Source organism: Scyliorhinus torazame, chromosome 11 (genome assembly GCF_047496885.1).
Source record: "Scyliorhinus torazame isolate Kashiwa2021f chromosome 11, sScyTor2.1, whole genome shotgun sequence".
NCBI lineage: Eukaryota > Metazoa > Chordata > Chondrichthyes > Carcharhiniformes > Scyliorhinidae > Scyliorhinus > Scyliorhinus torazame.
Genome location: NC_092717.1, coordinates 16,607,195 through 16,624,400, shown reverse-complemented (window position 1 = coordinate 16,624,400; position 17,206 = coordinate 16,607,195). Strand labels below are relative to the sequence as shown.

The window sequence follows — 17,206 nt, the reverse complement described above, 5'->3', positions numbered from 1 at the left end:
CTTGAAAATAAGCCCCAGCCTGTTCAATCTTTCCTCATGCTTATAGCTTCTCAGTTCAAATATCATCTTTGTAAATAGTTTTTGCACTTTCCCGAGTGCATTTGTTATAATTTTTATAACGTGGAACTGTGCACAGTGCTCCAAGCGTGGCGAACCGAGCTTCTCTTCAAGTTTAGCATAACTTCAAGGTTTTCAATTCTCTCATCCCCAGAAATGATCCCCCCCCCCCCCCCCCACCCCATGCTTGGTTTTCTTGGTTATTGTCCTGTTAATGTGCACCACTATTTTTAGCCATTTGTGTAGCTGTCTCCTTGACCCCTTTGTTCCTCTACCCGGTGTCTGGGCAAGATGTGCCCTCCATGTACTCCGTACCAAAATATACACACTAACCATATTGTAGGGCTGGTTTAGCTCAGTGGGCTAGACAGCTGGTTTGTGATGCAGAACAAGGCCAGCAGCACGGGTTCAATTCCCGTACCAGCTTACCCGAACAGGTGCCGTAATGTGGCGGCTAGGGGATTTTCACAGTAACTTCATTGCAGTGTCAATGTCAGCCTATTTGTGACAGTAAAATAGTTTATTAAAACTTTAAGCTAACGGCACCAATATTAAGGCCCCGGATGAAGATTTGCTTCTTTTCTCTGATCCCAACCAGATACACACCACTCGCCCACCCGGTTCCTCACAGCTGCAGCATCATGCACGTAGCAGCATGGCACAGTGGTTAGCACTGCTGCCTCATGGCGCTGAGGACCCAGGTTCGCTCCCGGCCCCAGGTCACTGCGCGTGTAGAGTTTTCACATTCTCCTTGCAGCTGCATGGGTCTCACCCCCACAACCAAAAAGCGTGAAGGGTAGGTGGATTGGCCACGTGAAATTGCCCCTAATTTGAAAAAGAATTGGGTACTCTAAATTTATTTTTTTTAAAGAAAAAAAAGAGTTGTAAGTAAAGTGGCCATAGTCCCAGATGACGATAGGCTGATTTCCTCTTTGAGGGGGAGAGCTAACTGGTGGTGATTTAACCTGAGGGTCACCACACCTCAGGCAAGGGGCACGGTTGAGAAGGTGGGGCCTTCATGAATAACCTCAGCCGGTCCCGGAATTGAACGCGCATTGCTGGCCTCGATCTGCATCACGAACCAACAGTCCGGGCAACTGAACTAAACTGTAGTGAACAATTGTGAGAAGAGCTCATGGACTTAAACAGCTGCATAATGTGATAATGAGAGCGAAGCATCATGTACCAATCAATAGGAATGCAATAGATCCTCAGCTAATTGGCTGGGGAACTCTTTCGCAAGTTTTGTGTGTTCTTCAATAATCTTCATGCGGTAGTCGCCTGACCATGAACAATGCTGGAATAGTGGGAGACTGCAGCAAACACCGCAGTGTTGCACATGGTGCCACAGAGTACCGCGATGCCGGTGGGACGCCCGCCTCTGCCCGACACACAGTGAAAGAACGAGGCGGGAATTCTCCAGTCGTCGGGATTCTCTTTTCCAGCTGGCAACACAACCCCTGCCCGTGGGTTTCCCAGCAGCGTGGGGTGGCTTCAATGGGAAATCCCATTGACAAATGGCGGGAAGAGAGAATCTCGCCGCACGTGAACTGCGTGCCACCAAGAAGCACGCGGCTGGGGAACTAGAGAGAATGGCGCCCCCGATGTTGCGGGTAAATATTGAAGCAGATGGGCCAGGCATTTCAGCGCAGTGATTAAAAATGCTTTCAGATTGAAAGTGTCCGGAGCACCATTCTTGCGCAGTTCCTGATGAATTGGTGGTTCGTTTTGTTCTTTCCAATTTTCGCTTGCTTGTAAAAATCCTTCATGCACATTTTTGTAAGAGTTTACCACCGCAATATAGACAGACCTTCTAATCCTTGCAATTGGGAATGCTAATTACAACCTTATAGAGACACAGTGCTACCAAGATAATAACAAACATTCATACGCAAAGATTTGCAATCAAAGTTTCCGTTGTCTGCTTGCAGGTATTTCTGACGGAGATTATTTGAAATGTTTTGTTTTTTAAATAGGAAACTTACTCTGAGGGATAACATGGGTCATTATTCCACACTTCCATACTATTTCTATCCCTCTACTCATTGTTGCCTTACACTCTTTGACCCTGGGAACCTTCCTGTACGATTTTTACGCATCGCTCGGGGAAGTTCGAGCAACCTGGGGATGGTGCCACTTGACTTTTCTTCCCAAAAACGACACGGTAACGTCTTTAAGAGAGGTTAAAACGTTTTGGTGAACTGACTGAGGAGATTATCTGAGCGTGGATGGGACGAGTTACTCTGAAAACAGCAAACTCGGATGCTTTGCTCCTCGCTGGACGCCATCTTACATCTTCAAATGAAAAAAAGTGAGTCTGCAAAACAAAAAACACAGAAGAGAACTTACTGCGTCAAGTCTTGACCACAGGCCGCACAGAGACCCTTCATAACAATGGGGTGACTGCATCCCTCCAGGCGTACCAATACACTTCTGCAAAAGAAATAAACGGAGAAAAATTAGCAAGTGTGCAAAGGGTTAAACAGAAACCCAACCTGATTTACCCTTTCATTTGTTGCCCATCCCTACTTGCCCTTGAACTGAGTGGCAGGCTCACAGCGGGAGTGGCCGAATTGCGGTGGGTCTGGAGTCACATGCAGGCCAGGACAGAGAGGCAAGGAGGGCAGATTTCCTTCCCTAAAGAAGATCATCAGTAAACCTGATGGGTTTATACAACAATCAATGATGGCATTCAAACTCCACCATCTGCCATGGCGGGATTTGAACCCTCGTCCCCTGAGCATTAGCCTGGGCCCCTGGATTGCTAGTCCACTGGCAACACCACTATACCACAGATTGTTAGATCCTTGTTAAACAACGATGTCGGAGGGTCACAGGACCAAAGCAGGTAGAACAACTTTAAGATGGAGTCCAAATGTGATCAAACTGAAGTCGAACAGGCTGGAAGGGCTGAATGGTCTCCTCCTGTTCCTGCGTTACATTCCCCAGCAGGACTGCAGTAACCAATGTAAACCAGCTGCTTTATACGGTCAAATCGTGGCTTTAGCTTCCTGACTTAGACCTTTGTTGCTCTTGAAAGTACAAACCAGGAATGAAAAAAAACTCCAGCCAGAAAACAGTCATGCCTCCTGTCAGGGGCACTTCTTCCCCAGAAGTTCAGGAAAGCACCAGAGGATCGTCACTTCAAAAAGACTTGGTGCCACTTATTAAGGCCACAGCACAGGTAAGAATGGAGATGATTGGGTCATCCCCCTGTCGATCACACCTGGCGACCACACAGTTGCAAGTGACTGTGGTTAATGTCCTGCCACATTATTTATATTCCTGACATTCCAGTGCAGTAGTAATAGAGTGCTGCCCTGTTGGAAGGGCCTTCTTTCAGGGAAGACATTAAACTGACACCCTATCTGCACTACTTCGAAGAGAAGCGAGAGAATTACCCCCCAGTGTCCTGGCCAACATTTATCTGGTCGGTATCACATTACCGTCAGTGGGAGTTTGCTGTGCATAAATTGGCTGCCTTCTTTCCTACTTCACAACAGTAACTACACCTTAAAGGTACTTCATTGGCTGTGAAGTGCTTTGAGACATCCAGTGGGTCACGAGAAGCGCGATATAAACGCAACTCTTCCTTCCTTTACATCGCTGTCCTCCACTCACTGCATTTTGCCAGAGCCGTTACCGTAGTTTCAGGCAGGAGTTCTGTGTCCTGCAGCTGGTGAAGGCTCTTTTTAAACAAGACTTGCTTTGCTGTAAAGTGGATTGTTGCAAGTCATACCGCCCCATTGTCAACTCACTGGCTAACTCAATGGCGTCATCAGACTCCCCATCGTATTTGGAGCCACCTCTAGCACCAATGCTGCATTTAAATGTGATGTGGAGATGCCGGCGTTGGACTGGGGTGGGCACAGTAAGAAGTCTTACAACACCAGGTTAAAGTCCAACAGGTTTGTTTCAAATCACTAGCTTTCGGAGCACTGCTCCTTCCTCAGGTGAATGAAGAGGTAGGTTCCAGAAACATGTATATAGACAAAGTCAAAGATGCAAGACAATGCTTAGAATGCGAGCATTTGAAGGTAATTAAGTTTTTACAGATCCGGAGAGAGGGGTAACCCCAGGTTAAAGAGGTGTGAATTGTCTCAAGCAAGGACAGTTGGGAGGATTTCGCAAGCCCAGGCCAGATGGTGGGGGATGAATGTAATGCGACATGAATCCAAGGTCCTGGTTGAGGCCGCACTCATGCGTGCGGAACTTGGCTTTAAGTTTCTGCTCGGCGATTTTGCGTTGTCACACGTCCTGAAGGCCCGACTGGGGAACACTTCAGCAGTCAAGGGCATTCAGACTCTGATCTCCGGGTAAACGTTCTCCAAGGCGGCCTTAGGACATGCGACAACGCAAAATAGCCGAGCAGAAACTTATGGCCAAGTTCCGCACACATGTGTACGGCCTCAACCGGGACCTTGAATTTGTGTCGCATTACATTCATTACTCTTCATTCACCTGAGTAAGGAGCAGTGCTCCGAAAGCTAGTTATTTGAAACAAACCTGTTAGACTTTAACCTGGTGTTGTAAGGCATTTAAATGTGACATGGAGTGTCGCTGTGTTGCATTCTCATCATGATTCTTAATTGATGGCTGTTCACTTTAATTTTATATTTGCACTTCAACCCTCAAACTTAATTGCAACTAATGAAATTTAACCAAATGAATGTTCTCACTATTTAGCGGTTTAATCATGTTAGCCAAACACCTTTCTACGCCCACACTCATCAGAAGTTAAGGAAGTTCACTTTCTCAATACCCATCAGATGATCATGAGTCACTGAAGATATTTTGCCTGGAGTAGCTGATCAAAGTTACGTTTGGAATTGCAAGCAGCTCGATGTAAATCAGCAACAGCAAACATCGCTCCCTCTCACAATGGGTGGGGCTGTACATTGGAGAAGACTGCAAATGTAAGCGTTGGAAATAAACATGCAACTCCCCAGTTTTGCCCATCCCCTCCCTAGAGGCTCCCGCAAACCATGCCTCCCGGCCGGACAAGAATCCCCACGCCGCACAATCTGGCTTTCTTGGCTTCGTTCCAGGGCCCAGCTTCTGCTGGGAGGCATTGCAAAAACCAACCGCATCTTCTCAAGCGCTGGCAAGGATGGCAGACTTCCTTCCCTAAAGGGCATCATCAGTAAACCAGATGGGTTTATACAACAATCAATGATAGCATTCAAACTCCACCACCCGCCGTGGTGGGATTTGAACCCGCGTCCCCAGAGCATTAGCCTGGGCCTCTGGATTGCTAGTCCAATGGCAACACCACTACGCCACTGATTGTGCCATGGGAAAAGCCGACGGCCCTAATCCTTCCCCTAACGCACACTGGCAAAGCAAACCGCCACATTAAAATTTATCCAGGAATACCACGGTGCTATTATAGGATCATAGAATGCAAAAGTACAGAAGAAGGCCATTCGGCCCATCAAGCCTGCACCGACCCTTCAAAAGAGACACTCCTCCGTTCACCCTGCCCTATCCCCGTAATCCCACAACCTAATCCTGCACAACTCTGGGCACCAAAAGGCAATTTAGCATGGCCAATCCGTCTAACTTGCACACCTTTGGGACGCACGGATACCGATTGGTCACATGTGTATAAAACTAGATCCTTCCACATCTGTGGGATGAAGGTACCAGAGGATGCGAATGAGGACTCTGTTTAAAAACAAAGTTGGCAACATCAGACCAACATCACTTTCACTGGGGAATCATTTATAAATGCCAATGGTCTTATGATAATTATGCAGTTGAGGTACACGGTGGAGGGCATTGTTTAATTAAGTACTCTGAGCACATACAAATAGGGGACAGCTGGGAGACTGGGTTGGGAGTGGAGCTATGAGACTGAACAAAGTCAATAAACTCTCTTCATAAAGAAAATCTCTGCGGCTTGCGTTGCTTTTTTTAAAAAACCTCAGCAGCCAGCTTGGATTCTATTTTTTTTATTCATTCAGGAGGCCTCGCTGGCTGGGCCAGCATTTGCTGAGATTCGCACCCTGGGTCCCTGGAGCATTACCTGGGTCTCTGGATTACGAGTCCAGTGGCACCACCTCTGGGCCACTACCTTCCCTGACACCAATATCGCAGGTGTCCATCTCTAATTTCCCTTTATCATAGAATTTACGGAGGAAACTCACCCAGACACGGGGAGAAAGTGCAAACTCCATGCAGGCAGTGACCCGAGGCGGGAGTTGAACCCGGGTCCCCGGTGCGGCGAGGCAGCAGTGCTAACCACTGTGCCACCCTGGGTATTTAAGAATGTACTAAATGAATCTAATTTATTTATTTAATGTATGAATGTATTTAAGAAATCGGGGAATTTCATCTTCCGCGTCCTGTTCAGGAACAATGACCTTTCGGATAAACGATGCTTTATCATTTCTTCAGGCTGGGTGGCACAGAATTCCTGAATGATTACAGCACAGTGGGCTGCCAGTCAACCACAGACAGGCCTTTGCCAGCTCTCTGAAACAGCAATCCAGCTCGTCCCACTCCCTTTCCCCGTAGCCCTGTAAATTTACTTCCTCCAGCCGCATGTCAAATTCCCTTTGGAAAGCCACGGTTGGATCTACCTCTCGGGCAGATGATCCCAGATCGCAACCACCCGCCACGTTTTTAAAAAAGCTTTTCCTCAATGCTGCCTTCGAAATTTTGCCAGTCGCTTTCCTAGACATTTATCGGCAGCATCAAGATTCTGGCTCGGCCACCGAGAAGGAATCAAATCACAAAATATCTTCTTCATAATTTTATTTTCATTTTTAATAATCTTTATTGCCACAAGTAGGCTTACATTAACACTGCAATGAAGTTACTGTGAAAAGCCCCTAGTCGCCACATTCCGGCACCTGTTCGGGTACACAGAGGGAGAATTAAGAATGCCCAAATTACCTAACAGCACGTCTTCCGGGGCTTGTGGGAGGAAACCGGAGCACCCGGAGGAAACCCACGCAGACACGGGGAGAACGTGCAGACACCGCACAGACAGTGACCCAAGCCGGGAATCAAACCTGGGACCCTGGTGCTGTGAAGCCATAGTGCTAACCACTGTGCTACCGTGCTGCCCACCTTCAAGGACAAAGCAGGAGAGAAGCCAAAAATCACAAGGTGATTATTCTGACACAAAAGAATTAGGGGCAGGAGTTGACCACTCGAGTCTGCTCCACCATTCAATATGATTGTGGTTTTGCTGCAGAGAGCCTGGAGAATTGTGGGCAGTTTTGGGCTCCTTATCTAAGAAAGGGTATACTTGCCATTGAGGGAGTGCAGCAAAGGCTCCCCAGACTGATTCCTGGGATGGCAGGATTGTCGTACGAGGAGAGACTGGGTCAACCGGGTCCTCTATTCGCTGGAATTTAGAAGAACGAGAAGGAATTTAATGGAAAGGTATAATCCCCAGACAGGGCTGAATAGACTGGATACGGGGATGTTGTTTCCTCTGAACTGGGGGGTGGGGATTTGGGGGGGATGGGGGGGGGGGGGGAAAGAGATCTGGAACGAGGGGTCACAGTGTCAGGACACGGGGTAGGCCATTTAGGACCGAGCTTACTCTTCACAGAAAAGGGTAGCAAACCGACGGAGTTCTCGACCAGCGAAGGCTGCAGAGGCCAAATCACTGAATATATTTAAGATGGAGGCAGATGGATTTCTAGGGCAGGATTTTCCACACACCCCACGCCGTGTTTTGAAGCAGTGAGGGGGGGGGGTGCTTTTGGAGCTCCAACAGGGTTGGCCATCATTCGCACCCTCCACCGCTGAATAACAAGGTTTGGGGGGGGGGGGGGGCAGGAACAGAAGATCCCGCCAACAAGAACGGCCTTAAGTCCTGCCGAATGGTTCTAAAGGTGTCAAGAAGTATAGGGAGGACGCGGGAGTATGATGTTGAGATAGGAGGATCAGCCATGATCATACTGAATGGCGATGCAGGCTCAATGGGCCGAATGGCCGACTCCTCCTATTTTGAATAATTCTATGTTAATTGACCCCAATTACAAAGTCTAGTTCCTGTTCCTAAAGTGATGCCGGATCCTTGACTAATGTGGTCGATTTCCTTCCCTCCAGCTTTTCTTTAATGGCAATTGGACAACTTGTTGTTGATAATCAGGTTTTAAATGTACATATTTAAAAACATGGAATTCGAGTCCTCAAACTGACACAAAAGGGGTTAAACTCGGTTCTGTGGACCACTAGCCCAGTAACATAACCGCCCTGCTAGCAATCCCACTGCTTTGCTTAAAAAAAAAAATTGCTTTAATCTATTTTACTTTCATATCTCATTTCCATCTCAGGTGAATCTTAAACCCGATAATGCAACTAAGAATTCTGATAACTCAGACCTGCTCGATCAAAAATCAAAGGACATCTTTTCAGCGAAGTACAAGGAATAGATTTAACAATGAAGACCAAAAGCGTTAAAGGATCCTTAAAAGGCTTTTTTAAACACTTAAGTGGCTTTAAACAAAAAATCAGGAGATTGTACATGGGGGTATATTAATTTTTTATCATTGAAAACTCTGAATTAGTTGAAAATCCAGATAAACTGACTCTCAACTTTCCAAAGGAGAGTGAGTAAATAATTCAGTGCCTACAAAACACTTGGGCCAACCAAATGGACAGAATCCCCCTGCGGAAAGTAAGACTCCAGTGAAGGTTTGAAAGGGCTTTTTGGAAATTCAACCGAGTGGCTAATGCGAGGATAAGGGTTAAGGAGTCTGCTTTTGAAACCAGCTGATGCTTCTTGCTAGCCCCTTTCACCTCTGACTGAAAGTTCAAGCCACCCTCCACCAAATAAGCACCTCATTTGGAAGTGCTGAGCTGTTGGAGGGGCTTTTATTCTGACAAGACACAAAATGGAGGCCCATGCCTGTTTGTTTACACGAGTATCCGATATCCCAGAGCACTACGCAAAGGAAAAAGTTCTTCTTGTGTCCATCTTCAAAAGCACTGTTTAAAAGATCATCTTCCGATCAGGCAATTCTTGGGATTCAACATTAAATACTATTTTATACTGTGACCTAACTCCTCCATCTTTACATTTTTTTATATATCCCAATCATTTTTTGTTTTTTCCGATTGTGACGAATGGAGGATTTTAGGAATATTAGATTCGAAATATTGGGACAATTTAAGGGTTAAAAGCCCAGGGTTATTGTGTGTTTGACTTCATTGGTCACGTTTTTAAAAAGGATTTTGTTTGGTAACGACCTGGGAGTTTTCATGAGCCAGGTGAAATTGACCAAAGGAATGTGGTTTTCAGTCTGGGCTATTGCTCTGTAGTCTGACTGGGAAAAGTCCCTGGGGAGTTATAGTGCTTTGCAGCCGCAGAGCCAAGGAATGCAGAGACAATTTGAAAAGTTTTCAAGAGCGAAGAGCTGAAATCTGATCTGTCTGACACTCAGTCCACAATTCTCTCACAGTAGGATAGTTCTAAAAGAGTAATAATATTTAAAGCAGAGCAGTCTTGTCTGGGGACAAGGAAGAAGCTGAAACACGCCAGGTGAACCAGCTTTTTGAAGATATTCAGCCAGAGTCTGAAGGCGTTCTAACAGGAGCCAACTCTGTTTTGTAACACAAGTATTGCTCTATGCCATGCGGATTTTAAGATAGATTGAGAGTTGTATGTTTCTTTTCTTGATGTTTAATGGGAAATTGAGTAGCAGTGCTTGTGGGGTAATTGTAAGCTGTTCTTTTCGGTGCAAAGTTAATAAGTTTAATAATGCAGTTATAATAAAGTTTTGTTTTAAAAATGCCAAAGCCACTCCTGGAGCAAATCATTCTTTCCGCATAGTCTTACAAATAAACTAAACTATTGGAGTTTCGGTCCAGTATCCTAGCCATGGGTTGGGGTCTTGTCTAGGATCGTAATAATATGTGAAAACCCTCCCTCCCCCACTGGGCCATCTGTTACTTATTCCTGGGTATTTCTACATCTTTGTTACAGTCTCTCCCAGTTCCCACTATAAAAAATCTTTATTATTGTCACAAGTAGGCTTACATTAACACTGCAAAGAAGTTACTGTGAAAAGCCCCTAGACGCCGCACTCCGGCACCTGTTCAGGTAGATGGAGGGAGAATTCAGAATGGCCAATTCATCTAACAAACACGTCTTTCGGGACTTGTGGGAGGAAACTGGAGCATCCGGAGGAAACCCACGCAGACACGGGGAGAACGTGCAGACTCCGCACAGACAGTGACCGAAGCAGGAATCGAATCTGGGACCCTGGTGCTATGAGGCAACAGTGCTAACCACTGTGCTACCATGCCACCATAATAACTGTCCCCTCTTATTTATAATCACATTTTTCCCTCTCTCTACTTCTGAAGAAGGGTCATGAGGTCTCAAAACACTGGGTCTGTTTTCTGTTCCGAAGGATGTTACCTGACCTGTGGCTTTCCAGCTTTCTCCGTGTTTATTTCAGATTCCGGCAGCTGCAGTATTTTGTTATGTTAAAAAAACGTTTATTCAATCACTGTTGCTCATGGGAACTTTAGTGGCATGTTTCCCAACAAGGCAACAGTGACTACGCGCCTGAAGTGATTCACTGTTTGTTGAAGGGAAAGCCAGAGAAAAGGTGAGGGAGAAGGGAAAAGTAGAAAAAGTTGATCAGGTCAGATGAAGAGGGATAGGAGATGGTCTGTGGGGAGCATCAATGCCAACATGGAGCTGCAGGGGCGAATGGCCTGCTTCTGTTACCATGTTCCAGTATATTATGGAGTTCCAATCAATAATAATATTAATATTTATTATTGTCTCAAGTAGGCTGACATTAATCGAACCTGGGACCCTGGTGCTGTGAAGCAACAGTGCTAACCACTGTGCTAGCATGCCGCCCATTATATTTTCAAAACTGAACAAAAGACTGCAAAAGGTGGCCACGCAAGGTGGCCTGACCTCGGATCAAAACCATTCCCGTCTCAAGCGGGAACAAAAGGAAGCTTCCAGATTGATGCTGTATCAATGCCCTCTGCTCAGCCAAATTCAGAAGTGGCATCTCAAATTCAATTCCAAAGACCACCAGCTGTCTTAAACTCTCGGGGCGTCAAGGACAACACAAAACGACTGGAATAAACACGCATCCCATTTTGTTTGAAAACCATACTTAAAACTTGGGGAAGTCACATCATTTTGAGGGTAAGCTTTTAAACCACCAGACGCCACTCGGAGAGCGAGACGGAGACAATTCCACCAAAAGCCATCAAACCAGTTGCAAGTCTTTTCTCTGCAATCAAAGTAATAGACAGTAATATGTTGGAAATGGGAGGACCACCCCCCACCCCCGCAGTGCATCACACAACCTGTTCAAACTTCACGTTCCCCTGAGAACTATCCTCACAGCTTACTGAGAATCCTTTGCTTTACCAGACTTTCACTTCAACTTTAAAGCATCATATCTAGCCAAGGAACCACAGGCCTGCCACGAAAGATATTACAGTCATTATAAGTTGCAACTGTGTTCTTTAACCTTCATCTGTATCTAAGGTGTGTGTGTATGCGAGGCGAGTGAATGAGACATCACATTTTTTAAATTCGGGCGAAGTGTACAATGGAAAATAACCTTTATTTTAAAACTGGGAAAAAGCTTGCTGCTGGAATTATTTAATTGGGATTCTCACTCTGAGGGTAAGAAAACACACACCTTTTATATTCCAACATACTGATTATAGGCAGTAAAAAGTAACACAAACTCAATCTGTGGCACTGTGCTGTACATTCTATGTAACACTATATAATTCATTAGCTGTGATGCACTTTGGAACTTTCGGAGTATATTAAAAGGCACTTTCCTTTCTATTGACCCGTTTGTCCAACATCACCAGTGAGCATAGTCAAGTACTTTGTGGCGCCAATGTCAATGTTCAGCGGGAGAACACAGATGCTCTAAAAGGGTCAGTAAGCGTACGTTTAGCAGCAATATGTCTCAGGAACCGACGGCGACACGTTTGTGGTAATAATCGGCATGCAATGCATATGCGGAGAGGAATCAGGTTACACAATATGGCAGATGTACATGCACAATAATTGTATTCCGTTCAATAAATACAACAAAAATATTAAAAACAGAAAATTTGTGAAGGCACTTTAAGAGGGGGAGTGGGGATTAAACAAAATTGAAGGAGATATTTCAAGAAAAGGCTTGCATTTATTCACCTCACTGTGTCCCAAAGCGTTTTGAAGCCAATGACATGCTTTTGAAGTGTGTGCCATGCAAGAGCTGCGACCGTCCTATTGTGTACAATCGGAGCTCACAAATGTGGTAATGATCAGGTGATCAGTTTTTGGGTGTTGGTTGGGGTATGAATATTGGCTGGGATGCAGGCAGAGAACCTTCCTTGCCAAATTCGAAAAATGCCATTTCCGCATCCACACGAAATGGCTGCAGTTTACCAGTTCATCCCAAAGAATGCTACACTGTACACCCGCCACTGGAGATGGTGCCTTTAGCGGCTCATATTTTGGAACTCCCTCGCGAAGCTCCCCATCTGTCCACCTTTAAACCCACTTCTCCCACCAAATTTTTAGACACTCGACCAAATAGCATCTTATTTTTGTCTGATTATGCATGAGAAGGACCTTGGAATATTTTCCTCCGTTGTAAGCGTCATATATAAACGCGAGTAGCGGCCGTTAGCACCAAAACCGTTAGAGGTGCCGAGAGATGGATGAGACATTAAACCGTGGCCCCATCTGCCTTTTTGGGTGCGTATATAAGATCCCACGGCTACTATTTCGAAGATGAGAAGGGGAGTTATCAGGCTTCTAATGGGGAATCTCCAGTCAGATAAAGGTCCGATGGCCAATATTTATCCCTCATATCAACATCACAAAAAAAATCATCTGGTTATTATCATATTGGTGTCTGTGGGAGCTTGCTGTGCACAAACTGGCTGCCACTATTCCCACAAAACAACAGCAACTACACTTAAAAAGTACTTCATTGGCTGTAAAGCACTTTGAGGCGCCTGGTGGTCGTGAAAGACGCTATATAAATGCAAGTCTTTTTTTTCCCCCCCCACCTATAGGTGCACAAGGATTTGGGTGTTGATGTTACAGACCTGCACTTTTACTTAACTAGTCAAACATCATCGTCTTTAAATTATTCAATGACTTGGAAAGTTAATGGGTTTACAGCAGTGTTCTTGAAACTCGGGGGCGCGACCCGCAGGTGGGTCGCGGGCGGGTGTCGGGAGGGTCGTGGAGCCGTCCTTCGCAGCGCTCCCGATCACGCAAATCCCCACGCAGCAGCCGGCTTTTAATACCGCCGGCTGCAAGCGGCCTTCAAAATAGCCACGAACATGTAAATAAATTCAGCCGCAATGCGCATGCGCGCCGATGATCGGGCACGCATGCTCACTGCGGCCGTTATTTTTTTTAATGGTTGCAGCTTTTTGTTTTACAAGTGCGGGGGGGTTTTATTCATTTAATTTTTATTTTTTTCATTTATTTATTCATTTTATTTTATTTTTACAAATTCGAGGGGGGTTTATTCATTTTATTCATTTATTTTATTCATTTAAAAAAATTTTTTTTACAAGCTCGGGGGAGTTTTATTTGATAAAATTTTGCAGGAAAAAAATGTAGAACTTTGGACAGATGGAGACTCCATACTTTGCGACACCGGAAGGCTTCACCTTCATCCAACAGGTTCCATCGGAGGAGCGTGTACGAGGGCCAAAGGGACCCAAAACCATTTCCTCCATTTTTGTCAGCAGCAAACAAGGTAAGAGAAAATGGTGGGTCGCTCAGGTCGGCCGGCGTGGGTCACGAAGGTTGGCCGGTTGGTAAAAATGGGTCCCCGGAAAAAAAGTTTGAAGAACACTGTTTTACAGGGATAAAATGACTAAAGATTTTTAACAAAAAAACAAAAACACGATTTATAAAGAAGGCAAATGTTTACCACAAACCTTCAGGTGTTCCGTTCACCAGGAGTCCCGGCCAATCTACAATATTTTAGTCAAGTGCTAAAGATACCCTATAGGGCATTTTTCTGAGACTGACAGGTTGCTGCAGCAAGGAACACACAAGGAATCCACAAAGTACATGGTTGGCATTTGACAAATTGCTGCTGCAAATTTCATATGATGGAAGGCTGTCAAAAACAGCACATTCCGGCGTCAAAGCGATGACTCAGCACCAGCATGGGACCGGCACTAATAGATTAGAGAACAATCTCCTGGATTTGCATAGCACCTTCGATGCAGTAAAGCATCCCAAAGTATTTCACAGGAGTGTCAAACAAACATAAAGAGACGTTGGAGGAATGCGTGGTAAAAGAGGCAGGTGTTAAGCAGCATGTTAAGGAGGGAGAGACGGAGAAGACTGAGGGAGGGAATTCCGCAGCTTTGGGTCTTGGCAACTGAAGGCCTGACCTCCAATGGTGACAGAGCGGAGAAAATCGGGGACGCACAAGAGGTCAGTCTTGGAGGAGTGCAGAGATCTCAGAGGGTTGGAGGAGCGACTGGCGAACCCACGGGAAGGATTTGGAAAAAAAAAAGAGAATTCTATGTGCCAGTCGCAATCCTCGAGTCTAGATGTGCTTGGACTAGAGGGGCATTTCTCACTCTGAAGTGAACACGCACAGGCCCACACCACACACACAACAGAACCCTGAATTCACTGAAGTGCAATACTTGTCTTGAGAAATGTCCACACTGCAGATATTGTAATACCGAATAGAACAATTATAGATTTCGACCTATGCTTTTCTTGTGCTACAAGAAAGTATTTGAGCTCTACAACACTGAGCAGAGATCCATCAATCACTGTGGTGGCAGCAAAGCAAAACGTACCATGCAACATTTACATTAATAATGTAATTAATAATTATTTTCCAAGAGTATTGTGCTACTAACTTGTACCTGAATGGCAATAACCTGATTTGCATCACACTGTCTGAACCATTAGCTTGGAAAAGACGATTTTAGATAACTGAATCTATTCTATTGTGTAAACTTAAATTCAGGAACTCGTCGAAATGATGCTGAGTGTCTCCCTACTTTAGTTCTAACACACGAAGATACATTTTGGAAAGAAGGGAAACGCAGCAGGATCGAAGCACACACAGGCCAATTCGAAATGGATTCAATCGTACATGTCACATTGGGCTATTCGGAATATTTCCCACGTGTCGAAAGTTTTTTTTTTAAATTTAGAGTACCCAATTAATTGTTTCCAATTAAAGGGCAATTTAGCACGGCCAGTCCACCTAGCCTGCACATGTTTGGGTTCTGGGGGTGAAACCCACGCAAACACGGGGAGAAGAATGTGCAAACTCCACATGGACAGTGACCCAAAGCCGGGATCGAACCTGGGACCTCGGCGCAGTGAGCAGACCCACTGCGCCACCGTGCTGCCCCGCCACGTGTTGAAAGTTGGCCTGCTCATCGAAAAGGCAAATACGTGGGTCCTCCAGTAGCCCAGCCTACCTTTAAATGCGTTTTGAGCAAAGAAAAGAACGGGAGAAGAGCTCACTTCTTTTAGATCGACATTTTGTCTGGCTGTGTACAGAATTTGACCCCCTACTTCCTCCGTGGAAATGCAAGGAGTCCTCGAAGGCAGGTGCGGCATCTGTATTACAAGTAGTCTTCCGCCTCCAGAATTGGTATTGTACAGAAGGAAGCCATTCGGCCCATCGTGTCCACCCCAGCTCTCCGAATAAGCAATTCACCTAGTGCCATTCCCGCACCTTCTCCCATAACCCTGCCCATTCTCCTTAGGAGTGTGGAACACCGGAAAAGCAAGGCACAAAAACATAGGAAGTAACAGTGGAACTTTTTGCAGTGCCGCTACTGTTACAGAACGGGGGTGCACCATAACACAGTGGTTAGCACCGCTGCCTCACAGCAGGACCCGCGTTCAATTCTGGCCTTGGGTGACTGTGTGGAATTTACACGTTCTCGCTAAGTCGGCGTGGGTTTCCTCCGGGTGCTCCGAACAAAATAGTTTGTCGATAAGCAGGTCGTGTGGAAACAGTTTCTATTTCGAGCAAGTAGATTACACTCCTGTAACCACAGGTGAAGAAGCATAGCTGAAATTATCCTGTACTGTTAAGAGGTTATGGACATGGTGGTTCGAAGCAAGACTTTAGGAGAAAACCCGGAGATAAGGTCACATTCCACCCGCGGACTTGAATTATCCATACAGGCAGGTTCTCTCCTCGGGGGATGAGAGTCATCATTCCACCATTATTAAGAAAACATGTATTAAACCAATTATGCAAAGGCCACTGTGGTTTGGAAGGATGAAGGAGACAGCTAGGAGCACTTTTTGGTGGCCAGGGCTAGATGCTTAAATCAAAGATATGTTTGTCTTGTGCAAAAGTGCAGAAGCTGCCACCGTTAGCCCCGTTGCATCTGTACGAATGGCCAGAAGAGGGTACATGTTGATTATGCCAAACCGTTTGAAGGGTTTCTCATTCTGTTTCTCATTCTAGTCGAGGCTCACTCGAAATGGCCTGAAGTTGCCATCATGGAGTCAACGTCATTGGAGAAAACAAATGAGAGATTGGGTGATATCCTCAGCAGATTCGGTTGAACAACTGATGAGTGATAATGGGCCGCAGTTCATATCTCAAGAGCTCATGAACTACTTGAAGGAGAACGGAATTCAACACATCGAGCTCCCTATCACCCTTTCACAAATGAACCGGCAGAACATTTTGTACAAATGATGAAACATTTGTTAAAGGTAAGCAGAGAACAAGATTCATTATGTAAACGTTTGAGTCAATTCCTGTTCACGTACAGGAATACTGCGCACTCATCGACTCACTTTCTCTGGCATTGTCAATCGATAAATGTCAACTACATCCACCTTTTGATTTTGTAAAACCACCCAAGACAAAATAAATTGTCAAGAAAAAGCAGTGGGATCAGATCACATGGCGGGAAAACAAGGCGAAACGTGTTTTTCGTCAAGGTCAAGAAGTTCTTTTTTTTTTTAAATTTCTTAATTTAGAGTACCCAATTATTTTTTTTCCAATTAAGGGGCAATTTAGCATGGCCAATCCACCTAACCTGCACATCTTTGGGTTGTGGGGGTGAAACCCATGCAGACACGGGGAGAATGTGCAAATTCCACACGGACAGTGACTCAGGGCCGGGATTTGAACCCAGATCCTCAGCGCCGTAGACAGCAGTGCTA

At 45.4% G+C, this 17,206-nt stretch overlaps 1 protein-coding gene across 3 annotated transcripts in view; it reads right to left on the bottom strand.

Annotated features, from left to right (window-relative positions):
* ctdp1 (CTD (carboxy-terminal domain, RNA polymerase II, polypeptide A) phosphatase, subunit 1) overlaps window positions 1-17,206 on the bottom strand; it is a 308,714-nt gene that overhangs the window by 279,043 nt on the left and 12,465 nt on the right. For all 3 annotated transcript variants that reach the window (XM_072466987.1, XM_072466986.1, XM_072466985.1), the window contains exon 2: window positions 2,407-2,490. In XM_072466987.1, coding sequence (XP_072323088.1) covers window positions 2,407-2,490 — 84 coding nt within the window. The remainder of the gene's footprint in view (window positions 1-2,406; window positions 2,491-17,206) is intronic.